Source organism: Crotalus tigris, unplaced genomic scaffold, assembly GCF_016545835.1.
Source record: "Crotalus tigris isolate CLP2741 ecotype Arizona unplaced genomic scaffold, ASM1654583v1 scf7180000017546.9332058, whole genome shotgun sequence".
NCBI classification, from domain to species: domain Eukaryota; kingdom Metazoa; phylum Chordata; class Lepidosauria; order Squamata; family Viperidae; genus Crotalus; species Crotalus tigris.
This window is the reverse complement of record NW_024096465.1, coordinates 5,186,283-5,203,547: the sequence shown is the minus strand read 5'-3', so window position 1 is coordinate 5,203,547 and position 17,265 is coordinate 5,186,283. Positions and strand designations below refer to the sequence as shown.

At 37.4% G+C, this 17,265-nt stretch overlaps 1 protein-coding gene across 5 annotated transcripts in view; it reads left to right on the top strand.

Moving 5' to 3' along the window:
- Positions 1–17,265, top strand: part of CHD7 (chromodomain helicase DNA binding protein 7) — a 204,175-nt gene that overhangs the window by 160,064 nt on the left and 26,846 nt on the right. For all 5 annotated transcript variants that reach the window (XM_039335786.1, XM_039335771.1, XM_039335791.1 and 2 more), the window contains 6 exons: positions 330–506; positions 770–913; positions 2,663–2,918; positions 11,479–11,689; positions 12,355–12,550; positions 12,740–12,907. In XM_039335786.1, the coding sequence (XP_039191720.1) occupies positions 330–506; positions 770–913; positions 2,663–2,918; positions 11,479–11,689; positions 12,355–12,550; positions 12,740–12,907 (1,152 nt within the window). The remainder of the gene's footprint in view (positions 1–329; positions 507–769; positions 914–2,662; positions 2,919–11,478; positions 11,690–12,354; positions 12,551–12,739; positions 12,908–17,265) is intronic.

The window sequence follows — 17,265 nt, the reverse complement described above, 5'->3', positions numbered from 1 at the left end:
AAATATTATTGTGAGTGGAGTTGGGAGAAGGCAGATTGTTTATGCAAAACCAAAGTTAATAATATGGCTCTCTTCCCACATTGTCACATTATCAGTATTCCATAGAATATTTGGTACTGTTGGTAACATTTATAAAGAATCCACAATGTTACAGTGATTTTCAATTTCCAAAATAAACTCTTTGGGTTTAAGAGCAGGATTTAGCTATTATCCACAATTCTATTATCATTAGTCGGTAAATGTTTTTGTTTTGAAAGAAAGCATTTGAACCATGCATAAGGTTGCTTTAACCATAAATAATAATTACATAATAATCTCTATGCTTTTAGGGTCGTGCAATTAAAGGATCATACAGATTTCATGCCATCATTACAACATTTGAAATGATTTTGACTGATTGTCCTGAGCTCCGTAACATTCCGTGGCGATGTGTGATCATTGATGAAGCTCACAGGCTGAAGAACAGAAATTGTAAGCTGCTAGAAGGGCTCAAAATGATGGACCTGGTGGGTACTGATATTCTTAAATCTCAAAGAAAAGTCTTTTAATTCTGTCCATTTGAATTCCAGTTTTGTTAACATTTTCCTCCTTAAGAGAATGCTATGAAACACCTATAATTCATTTGCACACTTTAGAGAATCCACTGATAATATCTAAAATGCAATAGGAAAAAATGGACATGAAACAGATTGAAATCTTCGCTTGTAGATGGGTAGCATAAAAATTTAATAAATACATTTGAAAGTTTTCGTTCTCTTATTTTTTGCAGGAACACAAAGTGCTTCTAACAGGCACTCCTTTGCAAAATACTGTAGAAGAGCTTTTTAGCTTGCTCCATTTCTTGGAACCAAGTCGTTTTCCTTCAGAAACCACTTTCATGCAAGAATTCGGTGATCTAAAAACTGAGGAACAGGTAAATTATTCTACAATATATTTTTCCAATTGTATAAAAATAATATCAGTTGGTACAAAAAAAAGTAATGGGACAAGAAAAGTAAGCAAAATAATTTCTTATATTGGTCTGTCTGTGTGTCTACCCACCTACATACCTACCTATCTACTTATCTATGCCACCCAACTTCAATGTACACTCTGGGCAGTATACAAAACTAGAAAAAAGCTCAAAGCGTTGTATCAGACAGACATGGAGAATACTTTTTAGTAAAATGTTCTAGAAGTCCTCATGATTCCTTCTTAGAGTAATCATAAGTGTAAATAGATGGATAACATAAGGCAAACCTTTTTTGAAACCTAACCTTTTGAGAAGAATCAGTCAGTTTTCCCTCTTCCTCAGTTTGAAAAAATGGTATATTGGTGCTGCTTTTTATTTCAGTGTATATGCTTCATCATGGGGAGAGGGGAAAGGAGGTATGGGCTGTTTCTATCAACCCCTACTCCTGTATGCATGCAGGAGCTCATAGAAATAAACCTTCTCTTAATGTGTTCTTTTGAAGCTTCTGTTCAGAAATATCTGGACAGGTTTCCAGGACAGACACTTTTTAATATCTACAGTACAGATGACACCATTGAAATGTATTGTATACTTGTTCTCTAGTCAAAACAAACACCACCCTAGGTAATATTGCATACTATAAAATTTCTCCAATTACTGGTCTCAAAGGCCAGCTAAATCTGGGCAACCAGGAATGAAGTTTTCAGTTTAACATGAAGTGTCTCATTTCAAGGACAAAAGAGCAAGGACAGAAAGAGACTCATTCCTCTTTTATGGAATGAAGAAAAGCAATGTTAGAATATTGCTTGCATTTGTTTTGAATAAAATTATTTTAACAGTATGATCCCAGGTGATCCCAGACTGGTACGTAGTACGTAGCCATTCAAAATACATTTACTGTATCTGCAAGTAAATCCCATTGATCTTCATATTTGATGCTCTACATCCGGATAAAACTGCATAACATTATGCTGAAAAATACAGTTCTAATTTAGTTTGTGAAATATTAAAGAAACATTAAAAAATAATAGTCACCAATTTTGAAAAAGTCCTTCCATTAGAGTAACATTTGGTTTTTATTTGAACCAAACTATTTTACGTCCAGTAGGTTTTACACTTTATTATCATCAAAAATAAATTTAAACTTTAAAAAAATATTTATTTCTAATTTTTAAAGAGATTCTGGGTAAATGTAAACTATTTAGTGACTTTACTAGAATATAAGAGTCAGCCTATTATTTAAAATATATTAATACTTACAGTGATATGTAAAAGACAAAGAAAAATAATACCAAGTATTTAAAAACAGTTTATAGCATTTAAAACATTTGAACAATGTCAGCTAGAAATTCAGCTGTTAATTGAGTACATCTGGAGATCATTAGATCGAAGAAACCTGATAAATAGGTTTTTTAAATAAAGTATGCAAAAATGTTACTAATATTTTAGCTCATATGATAGCAATATAAAATTATATTGGAGAAGAAGATAAATCATCTGTTAAATAGAGCATTTACTGTAATGAAGTTATTCTTACTGTAATAAAGTTATTCTGTAAACACTCTTTATAAATGATAATAGTAATTATGGAAATATTTTTATTTTCCCAAAAATTGCAGCATAATAGGAAATTATGGGAAGATGTACATAATATATAAGGATATTTATAATAGGAATTGAAAATTGTAATATAAACATTTATTTTATCAGGTTCAGAAACTTCAAGCAATTTTAAAACCAATGATGTTAAGACGGCTGAAAGAAGATGTGGAGAAGAACCTGGCACCCAAGGAAGAAACGATTATTGAAGTTGAATTGACAAACATTCAGAAAAAATACTACAGAGCTATTCTTGAAAAGAATTTTGCATTTTTGTCAAAAGGAGGTGGCCAAGCAAATGTTCCTAATCTGTTAAACACAATGATGGAACTGAGAAAATGCTGCAACCATCCATACCTTATAAATGGTATGCTGATTTTCTCTTATTTTACAAAAAAGTTTTGTAAGGACTATAGTTATCTGTTTATAATGGCTGTCCATTTCACTTGCATATGACTCTTGGTAGCTTACCCAGTTAAAACACAACTAACAATCACAACCTTCCAACAAATTGAAAACAGAAAGTGCTCTTTACAGAATAACAGAGTTGGAAGAGACCTTAGAGGTCTTCTAGTCCAACCCCCTGCTCAGGCAGAAAACCCTATACCATTTCAGACAAATGGTTGTCCAATCCCTTTTTAAAAACATCCAGTGTTGGAGCATTCACAACTTCTGGAGGCAAATTGTTCCACTGATTAATTGTTCTAACTGCCAGGAAATTTCTCCTTAATTCTAGGTTGTTTCTCCTTGATTAATTTCTCCTTAATTCTAGGTTGTTTCTCCTTTCCATCCATTGCTTCTTGTCCTGCCTTCAAGTGCTTTGGAGAATAGCTTGACTCCCTCTTCTTTGTGACAACCCCTGAGATATTAAAACACTGCTATCATGTCACCCCTAGTCCTTCTTTTCATTAAACTAAATACATCCAATTCCAGCAACCATTATTTATATGTTTTAGTCTCCAATTCCCTAATCATCTTTGTTGGTCTTTGCACTTTTTCTAGAGGTTCAACATCTTTTTTTACATCATGGCAACCAAAACTGGATGCAGTATTCCCAGTGGTATTAACACTTCATGTGATTTTGATTCTATTCCTCTTTTGGCTGCAGTGCACTGCAGGCTCATATTTAAGTGATTGTCCACTAGGACTCTAAGATTCCTCTCACAGTTACTACTATACTAGTGCATTTGGTTTTTCTTGCCAAATGTAGAACCTTCCTTTTTTCACCATTGAATTTCATTTTGTTAGATAGCGCTCAATGTTCAAGTCTGTCAAGATCCTTCTGTATCTTAAGCCTATCTTCTGGAGTGTTGGCTATTCCTGCCAGCTTAGTGCTATCTGCATATTTGATGAGTTCCCTATCTATCCCCTCATCCAAATTATTGATGAAGATGTTGAAGGGTATTGGGCTAAAACAGAACCTTGGGATACCCCACTGCATACTTCTCTCCATGCAGATGCAGTTCCATTGAGGACTACACATTGAGTGCGGTTGGTCAGCCAGTTACGATCCATCTGGTGGTAATGCTGTCTAATCCATCTTTTTCTGTCTTATCAAATATTAGGTTATGGTCTACTTTATCAAATGCCTTACTGAAGTCCAAGTAAATTAGATCCACAGCATTCCTCTGGTCCACTAATTTTGTCACCTGATCAAAGAATGCAGTAAGATTTGTCTGACATGATCTGTTTTTGACAAACCCATGTTGGCTTTTGGTAATGATTTTGTTTGCTTCTGGATGTTTGCTGATTGGTTGCTTGATTCTTTTCCAGAATCTTCCCAGGTATTGAGGTCAGGCTGATAGGTCTGTAGTTTTCTGGATCTATTTTTTTTCCCTTTTTTGAAGATGAGAACTACATCAGCTCTTTTCCAGTCCTCTGGTAGTTCTCCGCTGCTCCAGGATCTTTGAAAGATATAGTTCAGTGGTTCTGAGATCACGTCTGCCAGTTCCTTCTAAGCCTTGGAGTGTAATCCATCTGGTCCTGCTGATTTGAACTCGTCTAGGGTGGACAGGCCCCTTTATGGATTACTGCCTTGACGTGGCGAAGGGGCTTGTAACTCAATGAAGCTATAAGCTATGCCATGCAGGGCCACCTAAGACGGACAGGTCATAGCAGAGAGTTCTGACAAAATGTGATCCACTGGAGAAGGAAATGACAAACCACTCCAGTATCTTTACCCCATGGACAGTACTAAAAGGCAAAAAGATATGACGCTGGAAGATGAGCCCCTCAGGTTGGAAGGTGTCCAATATGCTACTGGGGAAGAACAGAGGGCTAGTACTAGTAGCGCCAGAAAGAATGAAGCGACTGGGCCAAAGCCGAAAGGACGGTCAGCTGTGGATATATCTGGTGGTGAAAGGAAAGTTCGATACTGTAAAGATTTTTTCTCCACAGGAACCTGGAATGTAAGATCCATGAATCAAGGCAAGCTAGACGTAGTCAAAAAAGAGTTGACAAGACTGAACATCGACATCTTAGGAATCAGCGAACTAAAATGGACAGGAATGGGTGAATTTAACTCAGATGACCATCAGGTATACTACTGTGGGCAAGAATCCCTCAGAAGAAATGGAGTAGCCTTCATAGTCAATAAAAGAATAGGAAAAGCAATACTGGGATATAATCCCCAAAATGACAGAATGATCTCAATTCGAATCCAAGGCAAACCATTCAATATTACAATAATCCAAATCTATGCCCCAACCACTGGTGCTGAAGAGGATGAAATTGACCGGTTCTATGAAGCCCTACAGCACCTTATAGAATTAACACCAAAAAATGATGTCCTTATCATCATGGGGGATTGGAATGCTAAGGTAGGAAGCAAAAAGATAACCGGAATAACAGGCAAGTTTGGCCTTGGAGTACAAAATGAAGCAGGGCACAGGCTAATAGAATTTTGTCAAGAGAATACGATGGTCATAACAAACACTCTTTTCCAACAACCCAAGAGACGGCTCTACACATGGACATCACCAGACAGTCAACATAGAAATCAGATTGACTATGTACTCTGCAGCCCAAGATGGAGAAGCTCTATACAGTCAGTAAAAACAAGACCAGGAGCTGACTGTGGCTCAGATCATGAGCTTCTCGTTGCAAAATTTAGGCTTAAATTGAAAAAAGTAGGGAAAAGCACTAGGCCACTCAGGTATGAACTAAATCATATTCCCGATGAATATACAGTAGAGGTGACAAATAGATTTAAGGAACTGGATCTGATAGACAGAATGCCTGAAGAACTATGGATGGAAGTTCGCAACATTGTACAAGAGGTAGCAACTAAAACCATCCCAAAGAAAAAGAAATGCAAGAAAGCAAAATGGCTGCCTGAGGACGCTTGCAAATAGCTGAGGAAAGAAGGGAAGTGAAAGGCAAAGGAGAAAGAGAAAGATACACCCAATTGAATGCAGAATTCCAGAGAATAGCTAGAAGAAATAAGAATGCCTTCTTAAATGAACAGTGCAAAGAAATAGAAGAAAACAACAGAATAGGGAGGACCAGAGTTCTCTACAAGAAAATTGGAGATATGAAGGGAACGTTTCATGCAAAGATGGGCTTGATAAAGGACCAAAATGGCAGGGACCTAACAGAAGCAGAAGAGATTAAGAAGAGATGGCAAAACTACACAGAAGAACTATACAAGAATGTGCTTAATGTCCCAGATAACCACAATGAGATGGTCACTGACCTCGAACCAGACATCCTAGAATGTGAAGTGAAATGGGCCTTAGAAAATCTGAGCAACAACAAAGCTAGTGGAGGTGACAGTATTCCAGCTGAGCTATTCAAAATCTTAAAAGACGATGCAGTAAAAGTGCTACACTCAATTTGCCAGCAAATTTGGAAAACTCAACAGTGGCCACAGGATTGGAACAGGTCAGTTTACATTCCAATTCCAAAGAAAGGCAATGCCAAAGAATGTTCAAACTATCGCACCATTGCACTCATTTCACATGCTAGTAAAGTTATGCTTAAAATCCTACAAGCTAGTCTCCAGCAGTATGTGGATCGAGAACTACCAGAAGTACAAGCAGGATTTCGAAGAGGCAGAAGAACTAGAGATCAAATTGCCAACATACGCTGGATCATGGAGAAAGCTAGAGAGTTCCAGAAAAACATCTACTTCTGCTTCATTGACTATGCAAAAGCCTTTGATTGTGTGGATCACAACAAATTGTGGCAAGTTCTTAAAGAGATGGGAATACCAGACCATCTTATTTGTCTCTTGAGAAACCTATATGCGGGTCAAGAAGCAACAGTGAGAACTGGACACAGAACCACTGATTGGTTCAAAATTGGAAAAGGACTCCAGCAAGGCTGTATACTGTCGCCCTGCCTATTTAACTTATATGCAGAGCACATCATGAGAAAGGCAGGGCTAGATAAAACAAAAGTTGGAATTAAGATTGCCGGGAGAAATATCAACAACGTAAGATATGCAGATGATACCAATCTAATGGCAGAAAGTGAAGAGGAACTAAAGAGCCTCTTGATGCGGGTGAAGAAGGAGAGTGCAAAAGTTGGCTTGAAACTCAACACTAAGAAAACCAAAATCATGGCATCCGGCCCTCTCAATTCCTGGCAAATAGATGGGGAAGAAATGGAGGTAGTGACAGATTTTATTTTTCTGGGCTCCAAGATCACCTCAGATGGTGACTGCAGCCAAGAAATTAAAAGACGCTTGCTCCTGGGGAGGAAAGCTATGGCCAATCTAGACAGCATTCTAAAAAGCAGAGACATCACCCTGCCAACAAAAGTGCGTATAGTCCAGGCCATGGTTTTCCCAGTTGCAATGTATGGCTGTGAAAGTTGGACCATAAGAAAGGCTGAGCGCCAAAGAATTGAGGCCTTTGAACTATGGTGCTGGAAAAGACTCCTGTGAGTCCCTTGGACTGCAAGGCGTTCAAACCGGTCAGTCCTAGAAGAGATCAACCCCGACTGCTCTTTAGAAGGCCAGATCCTGAAGTTGAAATTCAAATACTTTGGCCACCTAATGAGAAGGAAGGACTCACTGGAGAAGGGCCTAATGCTGGGAAAGATTGAGGGTAATAGAAGAATGGGACGACAGAGAATAAGATGGCTGGATGGAGTCACTGAAGCAGTAGGTGTGAACTTAAATGGACTCCAGAAGATGGTAGAGGACAGGAAGACCTAGAGGAACGTTGTCCATGGGGTCACGATGGGTCGGACACGACTTCTCAATTAACAACAACAACAACAAGAGTGGACAGGTGCTCACTTCTCATTTTCTTGCCTATTTTAACGTGTTTCTAATCTGTTTTTTATGGTAGTGTTTTTGATAGGTTGGACTGTTTTTTCTTTTTGTGTAAAGATGGATGCAAAAAACAAGCTAAGCAGTTCTGCTTTCTCTCTATTGCTTGTCACCTTCTTGCCACTTTCTCCCATTAATGGACCCATTGTTTCCTTGTTTTTTTTCTTGTTTTTTACATGTTGAAAGAGGCTTTTTTTGTTATTTTTGACTTTTATCACAAGCCTTAGTTCATTTGACCTTAGCTTTCCTTACTTCATCTTTGCAGGCTTGGGCTATTTGCTGATATTCTGCATTAGTTATGTCCACTTTAATTATATACAGTGTAACCATTTAGTAGATTCCTCACTTCCTTGGGATCCCCAAGCATATCCAAGTTTTGAGTGTCTTCTTGGAAGACCACCAGCTAATCTCACCTTGAAAGGAATGATATTCCAGATAGCAGATACCACAACATAAAAGGCTCTCTTTCTTTATCCCACCAAATGAAACCCCTTAGCTCATTGGTGGTGAACCTATGACACAGATGCCAGAGGTGGCACTCAGCACTCCCTGTGGGCACATGTGCTGTTGCCCCAGCCTTGCCTTCCCCCATGACCCCCTCCTCTCCAGCAGCCCCCCTGAAGGAGGTTCGCCCTCGAGCATGGCTCACATGGAGCAGTGCAGACAAGGACATGGCAGCCAGGCAGCGTAGGCAAGACTCTGCCCTCACACCCCATCATGCAGTTGATGCTGCAGGGTGCGGGCAGAGGGTGTGGTGGCCATAGCGCTGCTGGGCTGCCTGGGCGATCGGCGGGGCCTGGAGACGGTGAGTGGTCCTGTGGGCAGGTGGGGTGGGGGATGGGGGGCAGAGTGGGGGCAGGCAGGGGGGGTGGAGTGGGGGCAGGACCAGTTTGGGGGCACTCGGTCTCTAAAAGGTTTGCCAGCACTGCCTTAGCTGATGGGACTTCTGTCAGATCTGATGGGACAGGAAGATGTAATTGGGGAGAGGATAGTGCTTATGAAGTAAAGTTGGAAATGAGTATAATTATATCTACTTCAGTTTTGTAGAATTATAAGTACCAGCAATAAATTCTAGGTAATGCAAGTTTAATTAAAGCTATCAATAGTGCTTGTAAATAATCTTGGTGACCCTTGTCAATATTTTCTCAGCTTCAATGTCCTAAAAAAAGTCACTTCTTGTTAAAAACCCTGGGATGACAATGCCATTTCCCAAAAAGTGCTTATATACCCTTTTATGTAGATAGATAATAGTACTTTATATTTTATCAAGTGTATTTGTTGTAGATGAAGTATAGTATTTTGGAAATCTAGCCATCACTTATTCTAACTTGTCTCAGAGGATTATTAAATTAAAATTGTAAATTAGAACATTTTTTGAGGAAACCAGATGTGTACAAACTGACATTGGTAGAAGTAATTACAGATAGTCTTTGACTTAATAAACATTCATTTAGCAACTATGTGAAGTTTTAATATCTAAATTTGATAAATAAAATAAATAAAGTTACCATAGCACTGAAAAAAAGTGACTGGAAGCCAGATTCACTTAACAACTATGTGATTCACTTAATAACCACCTTAATAAGTACTTGGTTATAATATATCACTGTAGTGATTTAGCTCTTTTCCCTTATAAATACATTACAACCTATGTACTATTGTGCCATTATTGTCAATTTTGATGTATTTTTCTTCCTGTTGCAAACTGCATAATACATATCTTTGGTCAAATATGTAATACTTCCATGCCTTTAAAGGAATGTGATTTAGAAGTAATTATTAAGTACTAGTTGGCAGTCATCTTTTATTTGAGGTAGGGGTCAATATAGTCTAGTGGCAGATTTTTAACATGCAGTTTTCTTGTTTACAGCACATCAGAGATACTAAGCTTGAGCTTAATAAAGTTCACTACTTTTTCACTGACTATTTGCTTATTTGGTAACTTTCTGTTGCAAAAACAGGACAAACTAAATGTTGAAAATGAAACCTGGTCAAGAAACCATAGCTTCTATTCAGTTTATGATGTTTCTCTTTGGACTTTATTGATTAATGGACACAAATTACACTATTTACAGGCTTCAATTTTAAAACAAATTGTATTTGTGAGGAGGCTGTAAATCAGGGGTGTCAAACTGCCGGCCCATGAGCCTGTTGCATCATAAGGAGGCCGCGTCCACCCCAGCTCCGGCAATGCAAAAAAAAGTCATGATACGTTGCGACAATTCATGTGACGCAGCGAGTTTGACACCCGTGCTGTAAATGCTCTATTCAATCTCCAAATGTCAGGTTTAGCTACATACCAACTTACTTGAATGATTGCATCAATGCTTTATGACAATAATCAACTCAGATGCCTTTGTTGAATCTTTAAGGCAGATGATATTATTTTCATCGAAGAAATGATTTCCTAATTACTTTTAAAGGGGCATTTGTTTTTGTCATCAATAGCCTTATAAATTAGTAAGTTTAGAACTGCCTATATACTTCTAACATGAATTGAAGCACATAATAAAAATCATGTCAGCTTGCTAATATAGATAATCACAGTTCATTTAATGAAAAAAGAAGAATAAGTGAAATTTCTGATAGATCAAAGTGTAATTTTGTTTAAACCAAAATAGTTCTATACTACTAGTCAAAATAGTGACTAGAAATAGTTATCTAAAAAATAAGCATGGATTTCTGCTTTCCACTGTTGGTGTGGATTTTTGTTTTCCACTATGCATGTCTAACGCACACTATTTTAAGATATAGAACAGAATTCTAATGCTTCATTTCACAAAAGTTACTGCTTATATGATATTGCTTATTTCCCACATTAAGTTACTAGTTGTACTAATAGTTTTTCACTTATAGGATGTGGATGTCATTGATGCATTATGTTCTTGTTTGCAGTATTAAGATAACTAGATTACAATAAAAAACAAATGTGCAATATTTTAAGTTAACAAACATCCTTGTAATAATGATTTTAAGATGTTCTGAGTTATTTTAAATATACTGCTCTCCCATATGATCAAACCTCCCAAGTTCTGATTGAATTCCAATGAGATAAGTCATATTTAATGAAGTGGTAGAGGAACCACGCATTACTCTGTGGGTTGCCCTTATTTTTATCTATAACCTTTCTATGGGGGCATTTTTATTGTGATTATGATCTATACTTAATTTATTTTGCCATAACATAGTCTTTACCTGGTAGATATTGAACTCATTCAATTTGAGATTTGTTTCATACTAAAATTCAGTTAATGTAACCTATAATTTTGATGGTTAGTAATGGTATGTAAAACACTTTCTTAAAAAAAAAGAATTGGTTTTGTCATTACATTCTCTATTCACTGTTATGTATATTGTACTTAATGGTCTTAATTTGCTAATTAATTATTCAGTCACTCACTGCTCCCTAATTTGTTATGACTTCTGGCTTGCCACCTCTGTGTTGTTGTGAAACTTGTTTCTGGAAGCTTTGCTTTTATTGTTTGTGTTTATTTATATATTTTCCATGTTAAATTTAAATAAACGCAGCTATATAAATACACATTTACACATAAAGCTCTTAGACATTGTATGAGGAACTGGAAGTAAATTTATAGTTTTATTAATAAAACCTTTAGAGTATTCACATATTGCTGTCCAATCTCTGCAGGTGCTGAAGAGAAAATTTTGGAAGAGTTTAAAGAAACACACAATCCTGACTCTCCAGATTTTCAGCTCCAGGCAATGATCCAAGCTGCTGGCAAGCTAGTACTGATTGACAAGTTGCTGCCAAAATTGAAGGCTGGTGGCCACAGGGTGCTTATCTTTTCCCAGATGGTGCGCTGCTTGGACATACTGGAAGACTACCTCATTCAAAGGCGGTGAGTACAAAAGTTTAAGTTTAGGAAATAAATTCTATCAATTATTCTATCAAGTATTTTACCTGTGTTGCACAGAGAAGGAATATTTTACAATAAAATAGAAGAATGCCTAAAGAAAATAATACTCATTAATTCTCTTTCTTCATAGTCATAGTATATAACCATTTACTTTAGAACTTATGATTTATTTATTTTTCACATTTCTAAACTGCCCAACTCCCCCAAAGAGTGGTGAAAGCTTTGCTAAAATTGATAATGCTTTTAGAATAAAACAGGATTAAAACCATTTTCTATTATATGTAACACTCCAGTAAAAGCCCATGAAATAGTCATTAATAACTCTTAGATTTTCAAAAATATTTTCTTTATTATTTTTTTCAGTTGCAACAATTTTCAGGCTCTTAATTCTAGGTAACACATAGCCAATTAATTATACCGGCAACATTTTTTTCTGTAACTTTGTGTAATTTTCTGCAATTTGACATAAATTTTTGAAACAAGAAATCTTATATCTGCTCTTTCTGCTCACTTACCTCTTATATACTTATATACTTCTCTTTACAGCTAGAACTGAAATTTGAGCTGCACAAGCTGTATTTTCTGAGAACAATGCTTTCAGTCTTAATTACTGGGTATATCTTATTAATATTGTTTTGTTATTGTAGATATCCTTATGAACGAATTGATGGCAGAGTAAGAGGCAACCTTCGTCAAGCAGCTATTGATAGGTTTTCCAGACCTGATTCTGACAGATTTGTTTTTCTACTATGCACAAGAGCAGGTGGCTTGGGGATTAATCTTACAGCTGCTGATACCTGCATTATTTTTGATTCAGATTGGAATCCTCAAAATGATCTTCAGGTAATATTGTAAAAGGCAATTGGCAATCTATTTTCCTAGTGTCCCCCCATCAGAATTTATTGCTCAGGTAGTATGTTCTGTTTGATCACTTCAACGTTTTTAAAAATAACACATTGTTCTAACATTTGTTCATTTTACTACCCATTTTAATCTGTTTTAAAAAATACATCTCATTTCATATTTTTTCAGGCTCAGGCTCGATGTCACAGGATAGGACAGAGCAAATCAGTGAAAATCTACAGATTAATAACAAGGAATTCTTATGAAAGAGAAATGTTTGACAAAGCAAGCTTAAAACTTGGTCTTGATAAAGCTGTGCTTCAATCCATGAGCGGAAGAGAGAATGCTACAAATGGGGTAAAATTATATGCCCCTCTTCCCTTCCCTTCCATTCCCTCCCCTTATATATTTATAGCTTTAAAAATATCTAAAATTTTCCTTGAGTAGAGATTGACTTCTGATGATTACACACATATGCCCATTTTGTTTTATCTGCAACCATATGGAATATGGCAGTCACTTATATTATTTTTTAGATTATTTTTTCAACTTCTGAGTTTTATCTACAGCTTTGGGATTTCCTGATTGTCTTTCATCCAAATATTTATTTGTTTGTTTGTTTAATATTGCTACCTATCTCACAAGAATAGATCTGGGTAACATAGCAGAAAAAAAGGATAAAACAATAAACATGACAAACATAATCATATTTTAAAAGTTTTTTTAAAAAGCTCACACAGGACACTTGATCCACAACAGAACCAACTCAAGATCTCACTGGGAAAATCTGAACAGAATCTGAAACTGCTTGGCTTTTCAAGATCAGCCAAAACTATTTTGATGCCATTATTGATTGCCGTAGAGTGTATTCTAAATTTCATTTATTTGTTAATTGAAGAAAGTTTTTTCCTAGTATCTCTTCCCTAATTATATAATGTATGTGTACTTTATTCATTTCAAAAATAATTGTCAGAGCTGATAATATTTTATTCAAAAAATATTTGTCAGATCAGCTATATAATCCCATCCAAGCATTCCATCTAAATGTTCTAATTAAAAAAGAACTAGTACATAAAAAGTCTGGATATAAAACATCTATACGTTCCTGTTAAAATGTCAGGTTTTTGAGATGTAAAAAATCTCACAAGATAAACCTCTTCAGAATTTTTTCCACCCTTAATATAATATGTAAGCTGTACACGTCAATTGAAAAACAAAGTGAAATTGTTTAGTGGTGAAAAAATAAAAAACAACTAGAATAATGTCCCTGTATAAGTGTCCACACTTTCTTATAACTTGGGATGTGACTGTGTTCAGAAATAACCAATTCAAACTGATGTTAAATAGTAGTCAATTAAATTGACTACTATTTAACATCAATTAAAATAACTCTGATCAAGCCCATATAAAGTTCAACTGTTCTAGTAGGATTTTTCTGACATTTACTCAGTTGCCTCTTACAGCAAAAGTCATGGTCTGCAAAGAGCTTACGAAGCATCTAAGGGATTTCATTGTTGGATGGTGTCAGTCAGGAGAAGGGTACAAAAAAATTTCAGGCATTGGATATACCATGGAGCCCAGTGAAGACAGTCATCAACAAGTGGAGAAACTATGGCACACCAATGCCATTACAAAGAACTGATGTCCTCCAAAATTAATTAAAAAAAACAAGAAGAAAACTGCTCTGATGGGCTGCCAAGAGGCCTACAGCAACATTAAAGGAATTGCAGGAATTTCTGGCAAGTACTGGTTATGTACTACATGTGACATCTATCTCCCATATTCTTCATATGTCTGGGCTGTGGGGTAGCGTGACAACAGAGAAGCCTTCTTTTACAAAGAAAAACATCCAAGCCCAACTACATTTTGTAAAAACCTGTATCAAGTTTAACAAAATATGTGAAAAAATACATTATGGTCTGATGAGATCAAGATTGAACATTTTAGCCACAATTCCAAAAAGCATGTTTCTCACCAAAACAACACTGTATCACCAAAAATACACCATACCCACAGTGAAGCATAGTGGTGCTTTTGAAGCTGCTGTCATGGTTCCAGCTGAAAATCCCAAAAAGTAAATCCACAAGAAACATTGCAATGTCTAATGGAAAACTTTATTAGACATAGCATACCGGCATGGTAGAAGGAATTCCAGCTCTGGCAATGTGGTGGGAAAAGATAATTAAAACTTTCCCTCCCCTCTGACAGCTCAGGTCACATTGTCCAATTAGTGTTCAAACGGTTGTTATGAGAAGATAGTGTCTGTTCTCCAAATATTTCTTTGTCAACTGTAGGCAAGCTAGAAGCATCATGGCAGTTCTAATGCAAGGGGTCTTCATAGATTGACAGGCTGGCCCTACAGAGGAAGGGGAAATCTGGAAAACAAAATGAATACACATTATTACTTGATAACTTCTCCTTGCCCTGGCCCCGGCTTCTGTATGGAACCATTTTACCAAATGCTTTTACATTGTGAGCTTTTACCCATTCTGACATTGGGTAACCTTTCCATTGGATAAGGTACTGTAACTTCCCTTTATGAATTCTGGAGTCAAGGATCCACTTGACTTCATAGTGTGTCTCTCCTCCTACCATTAGAGGTGTGGGGGCTGCTTTCTCCTCCTGCCTCATAATGGATCCTTGGAATGGCTTCAGTAAGCTGTAGTGAAATACCGGATATATTTTTCCTAGTATTCTAGGTAAATTGAGCTGTACTGTCACCAGGTTTATAACTTTCACAATAGGAAAAGGACCTATGAACTTTGGACCTAACTTCTTGCAAATTTGTTTCAACCTAAGATATTTAGTGGATCGATACACTTTATCTCCCACATGAAACATCCCCTGAGGAGCTTGTTTCTTATCTGTCTGTTTTTTCTGGCTCTCCACTGCTTTAGTTAATGCTTTTTTTTTAGTTAGTGGTTTTTTTTGGTTTTTTTTTTTTTTGCATTGCTCCAACTACGTGGAACGAATCTACCCATTCAGTTAAGGTACTCAGGGAGACAGGCTTCTATGGACATTCTGGCATTGACGAGAACTCCACTCCCATACTGCATTGTTATACGCCACCTCCGCAAACGGTATTAATCCTGCCCAGTTTGTTTGCTGGAAGTTGACATAACAACAAAGGTACTGTTCCACTATTGCGTTAGCTCATGCCATGGCCCCATTCGTACTCAGATGAAAAGCTGAACTAAACCCCTAACTAAGAATCCAATCATATTCACAAACTCTCTCTAAAATTTTGCAGTGAATTGGACCCCACGGTCTGAGTTGATGCGCTTAGGCGCTCCGTGCAGCTGGTAGATATGCTGCAGGAATAATTTTGCTAGCTTCTGGGCTGAGATAAAATGAGCCTTTTTGGAGAACAAGTCTACCACAGTCCAAATCAGTGTTCTCCCCACTTTCAGGTAGTTCCACGATAAAATCCATGGCTATCTCCTCCCAGGGCCTGGTTGGATCAGTGATCTGCTGAATTAGCTCTGGACTCTTTCCCAGCAGCCTTTACTGGCTGCACAAACTGCACAGCTTTTCAGATAACTCTCTATGTCTTTTTTCATCTTTGGCCACCAGAACTGGCAGTTAGTCAAGTGCAGAGTCTTTAAGAACCCAAAGTGTCCAGCCTGCTTAGGGCCGTGGCAGTCCTGCAGGACTTACAGCGTAGACTATAGGAGATATACAATTTGTCTCCCTTTCACACTAACCCTTCTCTCATGGTCAGTTTTCCTTGTTGAACCACAAACCACACAACAGTCAGTAGCTCCTGCTTCAACTGTTAGGCAAATGCATTGGTGGGGAACGAATTCCTCTTCTTCTCCTGCCAACTGGTCATAGTTTGGGCTTCTTGTTGTTTGGTGGGGACCATGGAACTCACCACTTCCTCCCAAGTGTTCTTGTACTGAGGCATGCGTGACAAGGCATCAGCAAGAAAATTCTTGTTTGGGTGAGAGCTTGGGTGTGTGTGTGTGTGTGTCTTTAGGGCTTCTAAACTTTTATGGTCCATACCTCGAAGGGGGTCTTCCCCCCCCCCCATGAATTGCTTCCAGGTTAATAATGCCACCGTAGGGTAGGAAAAAGATAATTAAAAGAGTAAAACTTTCCCTTCCTTCTGACAGTTCAGGTCACAATTTGACTTCGAACAGTTGTTATGAGAAGACAGTCTCTGTTGGCCAAAACATTTCTTCAGTGACCTCAACTCTTACACTGATAAAAACCACTTGTGAATTACAAACCTTAACCCTTCCCTCCCCCCCTCGTAACTGTAGGAAAGCTAGAAGCATCATGGCAGTTCTAATGCAAGGGGTCTTCATAGCCTGACAGCTGTTTTTCTTCAGTTGGAACTGAGACTTTAGTCAAGGTGGAAGGAATTATGAACAGTTCCAAATACTAGTCAATTCTGGCACAAAACCTTCAGGCTTCTGCTAAAATGCTGAAGATGAAGCAGAATTTTACTTTTCAACATGATAACAACCCAAAGTATATCTCCAAATCAACAAAAGAATAAGATCTTACCAGAATAAGATCAAAATTTTAGAATGGTCCAGCCAGAGCCCAGATCTGAATCCAATGAAAAACCTGAAGAGGGCTGTGAACAGGAGATGCCTTTGCAATCTGACAGACTTGGAGCGCTTTTACAAGGAACAGTAGGAAAAGATTCCCAAGGCGAGATGTGCTATGCTGATAGGCACCTACTTCAAAAGACTGGATGTTGTCAT